This window comes from Rhinoderma darwinii, chromosome 2, assembly GCF_050947455.1.
Source record: "Rhinoderma darwinii isolate aRhiDar2 chromosome 2, aRhiDar2.hap1, whole genome shotgun sequence".
Classification (NCBI taxonomy): Eukaryota; Metazoa; Chordata; class Amphibia; order Anura; family Rhinodermatidae; genus Rhinoderma; species Rhinoderma darwinii.
In genome coordinates this window covers 318653917-318668220 of record NC_134688.1, presented here as the reverse complement: position 1 = coordinate 318668220, position 14304 = coordinate 318653917, and the positions used below count along the sequence as shown (strand labels likewise).

The 14304-nt window shown below is 43.9% G+C and overlaps 1 protein-coding gene across 6 annotated transcripts in view; it reads right to left on the bottom strand.

Moving 5' to 3' along the window:
• Positions 1-3840: 3840 nt before the first annotated feature.
• The window catches only part of PRICKLE4 (prickle planar cell polarity protein 4), a 185074-nt gene continuing 174610 nt past the window's right edge, over positions 3841-14304 (bottom strand). For 5 of the 6 annotated variants that reach the window (XM_075853571.1, XM_075853570.1, XM_075853574.1 and 2 more), the window contains 2 exons: positions 4843-5029; positions 3841-4623 (listed from right to left, as the gene is read on the bottom strand). In XM_075853571.1, coding sequence (XP_075709686.1) covers positions 4136-4623; positions 4843-5029 — 675 coding nt within the window. In that variant the 3' untranslated portion in view covers positions 3841-4135. Of the gene's footprint in view, positions 4624-4842; positions 5030-14304 lie in introns of those variants that run through there. The other variant, XM_075853575.1, reaches the window with a different exon arrangement.

Sequence of the window (14304 nt, the reverse complement as noted above, 5' to 3'; positions counted from 1 at the left end):
AAACCGCTGTTTGGACCCACGGCAAGACTCAGAAGGGAAGGAACAATATTAAGCTTTTGGAGCTCAAATTTATCTGGAATGGTTTTCAGGTGTCATGTCGCATTTGCAAAGCCCCTGCGGTACCAAAACAATGGAAACCTCCCAAAAGTCCCTTTAGGGGACTGGAACGAGCGATTAGGTCGCTGGTACAATACACTGCAATACTATTGTATTGCAGTATAATATAATTTTTACAGACTCCTGTAACAGCGCGATCGCTGTTCCTGTCCATTAGTCCCGGGTGTCAGCTGTAATACACAGCTGACACCTGCAGAATATGGAGCGGGCGCAGCGCATGAGCCCGCTCCATATATAACCCCCCGCACCACGACATGCTACATGCGTTAATGCGCAGCGGATGGTGCAAAGTGAAAATTAAAATTTTCCACTGATATGCCATTTTAATGCACAATATGTTGTGCCCAGTTTGTGCCACTGAAGACAAATACCTCGTACAATGTTGAGCGGGTTCTCCCGGATATAAAATATCATATATGTGGACGTAAGCTGGTGTTTGGGCACGCTCTGGGGCTCAGAAGGGAGGGAGCGCCATTTGGCTTTGAGCGCAGATTTTGCTTGGTAACTGTTCTGTTTGAAATACCAGCAAAACCACAGTTTATAATGTGGGGGTGTGTGTAAATTGGGCAGAGTATATCAGGACATAATAAGAGGGTATAATAATTCGGTAAATAAATACGCAGATATGTGGCCAATGTCGCACTGATAAACAGCGCCCGATCTTATCCGCTTTTGGACACTGCACAACTTCTGTCGCTATATTCTGAGCGCCAGAATTTTTTTTATTTTTTCTTCACCGGAGCGGTTTGAGGGCAATATCTAGTTTTCATTGGTTCCATTTTAGGGTACATGTGATTTTTTTTTATCACTTATTAGAATTTTTTGGCAAGCAAAGAGACTAAAAAAAAAAAAGACAAAAACCATTGTCAGAATTTGTTTTTTTTTTCAGTGTTCACCGTGCGCTATAAATGACATTTTACTTTATTCTGCGGGTCCATACGATTACGGCGATACCAGATGTAGATCGTTTTTTTATGTTTTGTGGCGTTTGCGCAATAAAATCACTTTGATAAAATTATTTATCATATTCTAAGAGCACATTCCAACTAAAGGATATAAAATGTGTATGTAGGTGCGGGAACACCTGTGACTGCAAATCTACAGCAGAAAAATAATGGCGACCACACACTGCGACACTAATGCCACCTAAACCACTAAATATAAGTAGATTTAGCTTTGGTGCATATTTATTTATAATAGGGAGGTTCTTAGTGCACATTTTGATCAAAAAGTGTTTGACCACCTGCCACGACAAGGCGACCTTTGTAAGGTGGGAACCTACGCTGCACATACACCCAGAACTGGGACGAAGCCTACATATATAGCTGGGGATGGTAGGATCCAGCATTCAACTAATTAAAATCACCCAGGGCAGAATAGGAGGAGTGCAAGAACAAAAATGGAGAATTTGTCTGCTGTATATTTGCAGTCACAGGTGTTCCTGCACCTGAATACACATTTTATATAATTTATTTGGAATGTCCTGTTCAAATTTTTGTTGTGTTTATGTGATTAATATATGTGGGGTTAGTGACTACCTAGGTATTATAAACTGTCAGGGCGGATTCACACGAACGTGAATTGCGTCCGTGCAGGCCGCGTGGTTTTCACGCGGCTTGCATGGACCAATAGAAGTCTATGGGGCAGAACAGACAGTCCGTGCTTTTTGCGCAGCGTTTGTGCGCTGCGTAAAATGCGCGACATGTTCAATATCTCTGCGTATTTCGCACATCACGCACCCATTGAAGTCAATGGGTGCGTCAAAACCACGCAGGTCGCACGGAAGCACTTCCATGCGAACTGCCTGTTTCACGCAACAGCTGTCAAAAGGATGAATGTAAACAGAAAAACACCACGTGCTTTTCTGTATACAAACATCCAAATGGCGTGTAATGATGGCGGCTGTGCGAAAAGCACGCAGCCGCGCAGCATATGATGCTGCCTCACGGAGCAGGTAAGTGGCTTTTGCGCAGGCAAAACGCAGCGTTTAGCGTGCGCAAAAATGCCACGTTCATCTGAATCAGGCCTCAGTGTGATGCTGGGAGTCACACTGACAGGAAGCTTATGAGGACCGGCCTCCGGCTGGTTCTCATAGGCTGCTGTGCATGGCAGAACCGGGGGCTGTTGTATGGCCTCCGGTTTTGCCTTATAACCGACTGAAACACCTGCAATCGGTCCCCGGGAAAGTTTGTTGTAGCAACAAACTTTCCAGTTCGTTGCTACAACAAACTTTCCCTGCGATCACATGACCGGGACCTTAACCAATTAGGTCCCGGTCATGTCTCCGGGACTAGAGGCAGGGGATAACAGCGCGACCCGGGTGTCAGCGCTACGGAGACACCCGGATCGCGCTTTTAACACCCACCGTGAATTCACGTCGGCGATGCACAGAGCCCAGCAAGCACCGACGTGAATTTACAGTGGGTGGGAAGCGGTTAAAGCCGACACTTGAGAGTAACTCGTTTAACTTGTTAAATGTCGCGGTCAACCAAGGCATTTAAAATCATTTGAAAGAGGGGGGCGACCCCCTCTAACAGCTCATCGCACCCCCGCAATGCAATCGCGTTGTGGCGATGATTGCTATGGCTGCCTGGGGGCCTAATGAAGGCCCCGAGGTCCGCCATCTTTGTGCTCCTATGAAGTGCTGCCTCCGGCAGGGCTTAATTGAAGCGTTTCAGAATTACGATATACTACAATACATTAGTATTGCAGTAAATAGTGCAAGCGATCTAACAATCGCTGGTTGAAGTCCCCCAGGGGGCGGGGGTGTGAGATTAATAAAAAAAAAAAATATTTAAAAAAGTTCAAAAACACCCCCTAGAGCAAAGTAATAAATAAGAGACATAACTGGTATCGCCGCATCCGTAAATGTCTGAACTATTATAATATATCATTATTTAACCTGCACCGTGTACGCCGTAAAAAATAAATAAATGTAAACACCAGAATCTCTCTTTTTTGGTCACCTCATCTCCCACAAAAAATGAAATAGTGATCAAAACGTCGCATGTACCCCAAAATGGTTTCATTAAAAACTACAGCTTACCCTGCAAAAAATAAGCCCTCATACCACTTAATCGACGCAAAAATAAAAAAAAAAGTTATGGCTCTCGGTATTTGGCGACACAAAATAAAATTTTAATTTTTACACTTAGGTTTTTACTTGTAAAAGTAGTAAAATATAGAAAATATATATATATATTTGGTATCGCCGTAATCGTATTGACCCACAGAATAAAGTTAACATGTTGTTTTAATTGAACAGTAAAAACTAAGCGCAAAATACCATGGAGGGATAGATTTTTTTTTCATTTTCTACCCCAAAAATAATTTTTTCCCCCTTTTTTTAGTACATTATATGGCACAATAAATGGTGCTACGAAAAAACTACAACTCGTCCCGCAAAAATCAAGCCCTCATAGGACTATATAGCCGGAAAAATAAAAAAGATATGACTTTTGGAAGTGGGGACGAAAAAACGAAAATGAAAATCTGAAAAAATGGCTGCGGCGGGAAGGGGTTAATTCACAAATTGTATTGTTTTCCATCGCATGCAATATTACGTATGTATTCTCCCCTAAAAGTATTGTACCATACAGTGGCACACCAAATATCTATGGATCCCTAGTACATAAAGACTCTGCATGCTGCTTTACAGGTTCCAAGCACGCGGCTTTTCTATGTGTGAGGGCTCTAATTCAAATATATGTTAAATTACCAAAAGAGCAAGAATACATTTTACTCCAACAATACCTACTAACAATCCACAAAAAACTCTTATTAAAGCTTTTCTTCCACAGTGAAGGAAACATCTGCCACTTTCAATTTTAAAGTGTTCAGAATTTAATATAGGAGGTGATGATCATGAGGCATCGTAGTCATTGCTTTCTGCAAACTTGGGCATAATTTGATATGCTGTACATTTGAACAGTTAAACAGCAGCAGAGATGTTTCATCAGGTAGTTGCTTATAGCTACAAAATAGATGCAGCATTTGAATACAACAGCGATTGAGGACGTTATGACACCTTGCAGCTCTTTCCACTCTGACGACTTTTTATGGAAGTGCTCTTTCCATGAACTTGTGAATTTGTTCCCTTACTAAGTGAGTAATTTTGGATTGGTCTGCCAAGAAAAAATCCTTCTGGCTCAGAGTCCGTTGATGAACATGAAGTGTCCTCCTCATTTTCCATGATCTGGCTGTTTTCCGGCAGCCAGGCCCTTCTTGGTTCCTTGCGTTTCGATCCCGTCATTGTGTTATTCAAGGTAGTACAATATACATGAGGGCTGAAGTCTGCAGCTGAAGCTCTCATCGTATTGAGGTGGTATTTGGAAGGACAGTGCATCTTAGGATTGGCGGACAAACCGTGCTGGGAGCAATAAAGATGGTCCTCGCGAATCATAAATTCTGACCTATGAAGAGGTGTCCTGCAACTGGAGCAACAAAAACAGGAGGGCAGTGTATGCCAGTATTGCCCTTTTAAGGTCACAAGTTGTCCATCAGGATCTATAAAAGATTATATTATTGAAGATATATATATACTTTCTCATGTTTTATACTTGAAGTAATAGAATTGACATTATGGCAATTATGTTTATACAGTAACTACTGGGCACATTCTGTGATGTGTTGCTCATACACTGTATCAGCATTAGTTCTATAAAATGAAAAACAGAAGTTTGTTTTTAAACATTCCCATGGAAATAGGGTTTTTAAAAAACTCACCAACAGGCTCACCACAAGCCTCACAACTTTCAGCATGAAGATGCTGGAAACAGCCACTACAAAAGGGCCTTCCACCTTTCATAACATATCGACTTCCACCCAACACCATCTCGCACTCCCAGCAACAGAAGTGTTCCATATGCCAGCAGAGACCTTCAGCTACAGTGCAACTCGCCGACATGATCAGCTGCAACAAAGAAAAAACATTACAAGCATACATTTTCTAAAAACTTAATACTTTTAGATATTCACAGAAAGGTGTCTAGCACAATGATCAAATTTAATAAAAATCCATGACCGGGCCTGAAAAGTTCTTAAATGACCAGCTATATTTTTCAGTTTTTACCTCTGCATTTCAGCAGACATAACTTTTTTTATTTTTTCATTAACGTGGCCGTATGAGGCCTTGTCTTATGCGAGAGAAATTTATTTTATTTTTTCACAGTTTGAAGGTAGAAAAACAACATTTCTACGACGTGAATATATGAAAAAGCGTTTCTCGGCATCGTTTTTCTCTTTTATTTTTTATCCTGTTCAGGTTTTACGCTAAATAACCCATTGGATTAATTCTTCAGGTTATTACGGTAGTTTAGATACCCAATATGTGTCGTTTTTTTGTTTTTATTTAGTGTAGGGGCAATAAAATATATTCTATGCAAAATAAAATTTATTTTTTGTTACTTTTTTTAATCCCATTAAGGAATAACTTTATTTCTTACTTCTAATGTATTACCATACTCCTGTATGCTAATACATCATACTGTGTCACTATGGGACAGGCTGCTGTTGTGTGCCCTAAAAGCAGGCAAACTGAACAGAGAGTCCTGGGGTCCTTTCTAGGTCCCCAGGGCTGACTGCAGAGAGATTCCCTGCTCTTTGATCACATCACCAGGGTTTCCAGTGACGTGATCAAAGAGGGGAGTTCCCTTTAATCTTGCTGTGGTTACGGACCGTGGTGATCAAAGGGTTAAACAGCTGGGGTCGAAATGTTTTCCGACCCCAGCTGTATTCAGAAGGCTTCTCTAAGATCAGGAGCAGTTAGTTACAGCTCCTGATAGAGGATGAGCACTCACAGGAGAGCTCATCAGCTCAATGCTTGAGAAAGACCCTGACAGGGTTGAAACGTTGCATGTTCATGTTTCCAATGAAAGAAAAGACCACTTTTTTTTCACTTGGAGTGCTGCGGTCTCTTTTCTCTGTATGCATGCAGATTGTTCGTAGCCAGAAACATAACTTTACATTTATCTACATTAAACCTCATTTGCCAAGTTGATGTCCAAACACTTAGTGCGTCCAAATCGGCTTGCAATTTATGAACATCTTCTATAGACTGAACAATACTACATAAGCTTGGTGTCATGTGCAAAAATAGAAATTGTGCTATTAATCCCATCCTCTATATCATTAATAAATTGAATAATAGTGGTCCCAGCACTGAACCCTGGGGTACACCACTTATAACCGGGGACCATTCAGAGTAGGAATCATTGACCACAACTCTATGGATACGGTCCTTGAGCCAATTCTCAATCCAATTACAAACAATACTATCTAAACCTATAGTCCTTAATTCACCTATTAGATGTGTATCAGGGACAGTGTCAAATGCCTTTGCAAAGTCCAAACACAGCGGCCCCTCTGTCTATGCTTCTGCTCACCTCTTCATAAAAACAATCAGGTTGGTTTGACAACTTCTGTCCTTCGTAAAACCATGCTGGCTGTCCCTTATACTACTATTTTTTGTCACATAATCCTGTATATAGTCCCTCAAACATTAGCACAAGCCATATGAAATTGGAGGCATACAGAGGTACAGTCGGGCCACACGTACTTGAATACGAGCTTATTGTAGGTTCCTTACAAAACTGAGCTGTAATACTGCTGCGTGAATGGGGCCTAAGGGTGCTAGGGATTCTTTGTATTTGTGAGGGAATGGGACATTTTTTGTATATACACTTTATAAAAGGTATGTGTGTTACCAGAAGATTGATCATCATAACTCCAAAATTAGCTTACAATGGTTGGTAACAACTTCATGTCCTCATTTACAGAAATAAGAGCAGCTCTGGAGTTGGTCTAAGCCAGGGGTCTCAAACTCGGCCAGGTAAGTGGGCCACATTTAGAAAAAATGCATTACTTTTAAATTTGATACAATACATAATTATTGTTAATCAATTTGTTATTTGAACTACTCTAACAATACTACATTACATTACTATAATAATACCAATTTAAATGCATCTGCTTGAAAAACAGACGGTTATACCACCCAAAATAGTTACTAGTTCACATTTCCCATATGTCTACTTTTGATTGGCATCGTTTTTTGAACATTCTTTTATTTTTCTTGGACGTTACAAGGCTTAGAACATAAACAGCAATTTCTCATATTCTTAAGAAAATTTCAAAAGCCTTTTTTTGAAGGTGCCAGTTCAGTTCTGAAGTGGATTTGAGGGGACTATGTGTTAGAAACCCCCATAAAACACCCCATTTTAAAAACTAGACCCCTCAAAGTATTCAAAACAGCATATAGAAAGTTTTTTAACCCTTCAGGCATTTCACAGGAATTAAAGCAAAGTGGAAATTAAATTTGCAAATTTCATTTTTTCTGCTGAATTTCAATTTTATTCAATTTTTTTTTAGTAACAGAGAAGGTTTTACCAGAGAAACACTACTAAATATGTATTGTCCAGATTCTGCAGTTTTTAGAAATGTCCCACATGTGGCCCTACTGCGCTCGTGGACTAAAACACAAGCCCTAGAAGCAAAGAAGCACCTAGTGCATTTTGAGGCCTCTTTTTTATTAGAATATATTTTAGGCAGCATGCCAGGTTTGAAGAGGCGTTGAGGTATCAAAACAATGGAAACCCACCAGAAGTGACCCCATTTTGGAAATTACACCCCTCAAGGAATTCATTTATGGTTTTTGTTATCATTTTGACCGCACAGTTTTTTCACAGCACCTATTTGAATTGGGCTGTGAAATGAAAAAAATGATATTTTTTCCAATAAAATGTCATTTTTGATCAAATTTTCTTATTTTCACAGGGAACAACATACCCCATTTTGTTGCCCAATTTGTCCTTAGTGCGGCAATACCCCATTTGTGGTGATAAACTGCCGTTTGGGCCCATGGGAGGGCTCAGAAGGAAAGGAGCGCTATGTGTTTGTTGGAGTCCAGATTTTGCTGGATTGGTTTTCGGGTGCCATGTTGCATTTGCAGAGCCCCAGAGGTATCAAAGCAATGGAAACCCACCAGAAGTGACCCCATTTTGGAAACTACACCCCTCAAGGAATTCATTTATGGTTTTTGTTATCATTTTGACCGCACAGTTTTTTCACAGCACCTATTTGAATTGGGCTGTGAAATGAAAAAAATGATATTTTTTCCAATAAGATGTCATTTTTGATCAAAATTTCTTATTTTCACAAGGAACAACATACCCCATTTTGTTGCCCAATTTGTCCTTAGTGCGGCAATACCCCATTTGTGGTGATAAACTGCCCTTTGGGCCCATGGGAGGGCTCAGAAGGAAAGGACCACCATTTGGCCTACTGGAGCTTTTCTGGTGCTAAGTCATGTGTGCAGAAGCCCCTGAGGTACCAGTACAGTTGAAACCCCCGAGAAGTGACCCCATTTTAAAAACTACACCCCTTAAGACATTCATCTAGAGGTGTAGTGAGCATTTTGACCCCACAGGTACTGTGTAAAAGATAATGCGCAGCAGATGGTGCAGTGTGAGATTTGCAATTTTATATATGTATATGCCATTTCAGTGTCCAATATAGTGTGCCCAGCATGCGCCACCGGAGATATACACCCCTTAAATTGTAATGTGGGTTCTCCTGGGTACGACAATACCCTACATGTGGCTGTTATCAGCTGCCTGGGCATACGGCAGGGCTCAGAAGGGAAAGATGAGGGGGGTAAGCTGTGCGGAGTGCATCAGGGTAAATTGAAAATCAAGGGATGTATGATACATTTTAAAACAATCTTTTATACAGAGCCCTGGTTTTTCGGGACACGTGTCACATTGGTATATTGTGTTCTTCCTTATCCCCCTCTTATAGCAGACTCTGCACCTCTTTTGACTCTTTCCCTTTCCACCGGTTTGGGGACCTTCTCCTGGAAAGTGTTGCCCTGGTACGATGCGCCCCCCCTTCCTGGTCCCTAAAGATTAGATCTTGAAATTCCAGGAAAGTTCCCCTCTGGCCTGCACATCGACGTAGCACATACGCATTGTACAAAGCCATCTGTATGATGTGCCCGGCCAGCTTCTTATACCTCACCGCATGGCGCTGTAGGGCTTCAGGACTTGATTTGACAAGTCCATCCCTCCCATGTACCTATTGTAGTCCAGGATGCAGTCTGGTTTGGGGGTGGCCTTTCCTTCATATATCCTAAACCTGTAGGTATACCCTGATGCACTCTCGCAGCTTATACATCTTCACGCCATACCTTGCCCTCTTACCTGGCAGGTACTGGCGGAATTGAACCCTCCCTTTAAAATGTACCAGGGACTCATCAATAGAAAAACACTTCTCGGGGGTGTATGCTTGGGAAAACCGGGCACTGGAACGGTCTAATAGGGGTCTCCGTTTATACAAACGGTCAAAACTGGGGTCATCTCGGAGTGGGCACGGCTCATTATCAGTATAATGTAAGAAGCGAAGTATTGCCTCATTTATTTATTTTTTTAGGTTCCAGTTCATTTCTGAAGTTGCTTTGAGGGGCCCATATATTAGAAACCCCTATCAAACACCCCATTTTAGAAACTAGACCCCTCAAAGTATTCACAACAGCATTTAGAAAGTTTATGAACCCTTTAGGTGTTTCACAGAAATTTAGAGCAAAGTAGAGGTGACATTTACTCTTTTTATACCATTTTTTTTATAACACAAAAGGATTTATCAGAGAAACGCAACTCAATACTTATTGCCCAGATTCTGCAGTTTAGAGTAATATCCCACATGTGGCCCTCGGGCGGTAATGGACTGAAGCGCCGGCCTCCGAAGCAAAGGAGCACCTAGCGGATTTTGAGCCCTCTTTTTTATTAGGCACCATGTCCGGTTTGAAGAGGTCTTGTGGTGCCAAAACATTGGAAACCCCCCAAAAGTGACCCCAATTTGGAAACTAGACCCCTTGAGGAATCCATTGTAGTTTTCATGGGGTGCATGCGGCTTTTTGATCAGTTTTTATTCTATTTTTAGGTGGCGTGGTGCCTAAAAAACAGCAATTGTACTATTGTTTTTGTATACTTTTTTTTTTTACAGCGTTCACCGTGCGCTATAAATGATATATTAACTTTATTCTGCGGGGCGATACGATCACGGCGATACCAGATGTTTATAGTTTTTTTTTATGTCTTATGGCGTTTGCACAATAAAGTACGTTTTGTAAACAATCATTCACTTTTTGTGTTACCTTATTCTAAGCGCCAGAACTTTTTTATTTTTCAATCAATAAAGCCGTGCGAGGACTTATTTTTTGCGTAACGAACTGTATTTTCCATCAGTACCATTTTTCGGTACATGCGACTTTTTGATCTCTTTTTATTCCATTTTTTGGGAGGTGAAGTGACCAAACAATTGTGATTGTGGTACGGTTTATTAATATTTTTTTTTACGGCGTTCACCGTGCGGGATAAATAACAAAATATTTTTGTAGTTCAGGCCGTTACGGACGCGGCGATACCAATTATGTATAGTTTATTTGTTTGTTTATATATTTTTATTAATAATAAAGGCCTGATAAGGGAAAAAGTGGGACTTTTACTTTTATTACTTTTAAAACTTTTATTTTCTTATTTTTACACATCTTTTTTTAACTTTTTTTTTACTTTATTACTTTGTCCCACTAGGGGACATGAGGGCAGGAGGCCCTGATCGCTATTCTAATACACTGCACTACATGCGTAGTGCAGTGTATTAGAACTGTCAGCTACTCACTGACAGCAAGCATAGTGGGTCCTGACGTTGTCAGGACCCACTAGGCTTCCGTCTATGGCATAGCCGGACGCCATTGTTTGGTGTCCGGTTGCCATAGTCACCATCGCCGGCCGCTATCGCGTAGCAGGCCGGCGATGGCAGCTTAACCCCATAAAAGCCGCGATCTCTATAGAACGCGGCTTTTAAGGGGTTAATCAGCGGGGACACAGCGATCGGTCCCCGCTGTAGGAGCTGTGACAGCTGCTGAACAAGACAGCAGCGTCACAGCTCCTGTATGTGTCGGGAGGACGGCCGAAACGGCCGTTACTCCCGAGACGTACTATTACGGCATGGAGCGCGAACGATACAGCTGCCATGACGTAATAGTACGTCAAGGAGCGGGAAGGGGTTAAACTTAACGGAAATTTGTGAATTTTCTCCACGTGCTTATTTCAACAATCCAGTTTTCCAGCTTAAGTGTCGCTAAATGCAGTCCGGCGGCTCAGTTGGCAGCGTTTGGCAAACACACAAATGTCAAGATTGGGCAGCCACTTTTTAGATAGTGCCACAGCGCCTTCTGTAGACCGTGCCACAGCGCCTTCTGTGGACCGTGCCACAGCGCCTTCTGTGGACCGTGCCACAGCGCCTTCTGTGGACCGTGCCACAGCGCCTTCTGTGGACCGTGCCACAGCGCCTTCTGTGGACCGTGCCACAGCGCCTTCTGTGGACCGTGCCACAGCGCCTTCTGTGGACCGTGCCACAGCGCCTTCTGTAGACCGTGCCACAGCGCCTTCTGTAGACCGTGCCACAGCGCCTTCTGTAGACCGTGCCACAGCGCCTTCTGTAGACCGTGCCACAGCGCCTTCTGTAGACCGTGCCACAGCGCCTTCTGTAGACCGTGCCACAGCGCCTTCTGTAGACCGTGCCACAGCGCCTTCTGTAGACCGTGCCACAGCGCCTTCTGTAGACCGTGCCACAGCGCCTTCTGTAGACCGTGCCACAGCGCCTTCTGTAGACCGTGCCACAGCGCCTTCTGTAGACCGTGCCACAGCGCCTTCTGTAGACCGTGCCACAGCGCCTTCTGTAGACCGTGCCACAGCGCCTTCTGTAGACCGTGCCACAGCGCCTTCTGTAGACCGTGCCACAGCGCCTTCTGTAGACCGTGCCACAGCGCCTTCTGTAGACCGTGCCACAGCGCCTTCTGTAGACCGTGCCACAGCGCCTTCTGTAGACCGTGCCACAGCGCCTTCTGTAGACCGTGCCACAGCGCCTTCTGTAGACCGTGCCACAGCGCCTTCTGTAGACCGTGCCACAGCGCCTTCTGTAGACCGTGCCACAGCGCCTTCTGTAGACCGTGCCACAGCGCCTTCTGTAGACCGTGCCACAGCGCCTTCTGTAGACCGTGCCACAGCGCCTTCTGTAGACCGTGCCACAGCGCCTTCTGTAGACCGTGCCACAGCGCCTTCTGTAGACCGTGCCACAGAGCCTTCTGTAGACCGTGCCACAGAGCCTTCTGTAGACCGTGCCACAGAGCCTTCTGTAGACCGTGCCACAGAGCCTTCTGTAGACCGTGCCACAGAGCCTTCTGTAGACCGTGCCACAGAGCCTTCTGTAGACAGTGCCACAGAGCCTTCTGTAGACAGTGCCACAGAGCCTTCTGTAGACAGTGCCACAGAGCCTTCTGTAGACAGTGCCACAGAGCCTTCTGTAGACAGTGCCACAGAGCCTTCTGTAGACAGTGCCACAGAGCCTTCTGTAGACAGTGCCACAGAGCCTTCTGTAGACAGTGCCACAGAGCCTTCTGTAGACAGTGCCACAGAGCCTTCTGTAGACAGTGCCACAGAGCCTTCTGTAGACAGTGCCACAGAGCCTTCTGTAGACAGTGCCACAGAGCCTTCTGTAGACAGTGCCACAGAGCCTTCTGTAGACAGTGCCACAGAGCCTTCTGTAGACAGTGCCACAGAGCCTTCTGTAGACAGTGCCACAGAGCCTTCTGTAGACAGTGCCACAGAGCCTTCTGTAGACAGTGCCACAGAGCCTTCTGTAGACAGTGCCACAGAGCCTTCTGTAGACAGTGCCACAGAGCCTTCTGTAGACAGTGCCACAGAGCCTTCTGTAGACAGTGCCACAGAGCCTTCTGTAGACAGTGCCACAGAGCCTTCTGTAGACAGTGCCACAGAGCCTTCTGTAGACAGTGCCACAGAGCCTTCTGTAGACAGTGCCACAGTGCCTTCTGTAGACAGTGCCACAGAGCCTTCTGTAGACACTGCCACAGTGCCTTCTGTAGACACTGCCACAGTGCCTTCTGTAGACACTGCCACAGTGCCTTCTGTAGACACTGCCACAGTGCCTTCTGTAGACACTGCCACAGTGCCTTCTGTAGACACTGCCACAGTGCCTTCTGTAGACACTGCCACAGTGCCTTCTGTAGACACTGCCACAGTGCCTTCTGTAGATACTGCCACAGTGCCTTCTGTAGATACTGCCACAGTGCCTTCTGTAGATACTGCCACAGTGCCTTCTGTAGATACTGCCACAGTGCCTTCTGTAGATACTGCCACAGTGCCTTCTGTAGATACTGCCACAGTGCCTTCTGTAGATACTGCCACAGTGCCTTCTGTAGATCCATATATGGAGTCCCGGAGCAGAGCCGCTTCTAGCACTTTGCCTGGGATTTCCAGCTCTGCTCCTGACATCACTGTTCATATATGGATCGAGATGTCAGGGGAAACCCCTGAGCTGAAGTCTCCGGCAGAGCGCTAGTAGCGCTCCTACTGGAACTCCAGCTGTGCTCCTGACATTACTGTCCAACTCTGGGGAAGCTCTAGACATTACTGTCCATATATGGACAGCGATGTCAGAGAATTCCACAGAGTCCCGGAGCACAGCCGATACTAACGGCTCTGTGTCCTGCGGGCCACAGATGACAGCCTCAGGGGCCACGGGCTTGAGACCCCTGGTCTAAGCTTTGTCCTGAGATGACCTCGAACAGGGACGTTCATAAGCACATGTAAGTTTCCTTATTTGCGCAGAGATGTGCTTTGACCTGAATTTACCATTATAATAGATATAATAAGGCACACGTACATGCCACCACAGGATCCCAACTTGTATAACGGTCATAAATACACTACAATTCATTTTGACTAATGGGTTTTGTGATACTTTTTCTGCTTTTTTGACCACAGATCCCTCTGGTGATGTAAAATATAAAGTGACGCCTTAGCAGGGCAGCGACACCACTAGTCATGATTCCTTACAACAAAGGAGATTAATCAAAACTGGTGCCCAAGAAAAAGTAGTTGCTCATAGTAGGCAATCAAATTTCAGTTTTTATACATGAATTCAAAAATAATTGGGATACTTGGACTGACTTAGGATTAGCAGATCCGTTATAGAAAGTGGTACTGGTTAAAACACAAGAGACTACCCAACGCAATATAAAACTTTGCTTATTGCACAATATGAGAAAACCTCTGTTAAATTTGTTCACTGCAGATTGTAGATTTGTTTAACTCACGCTCAAGAGACAAT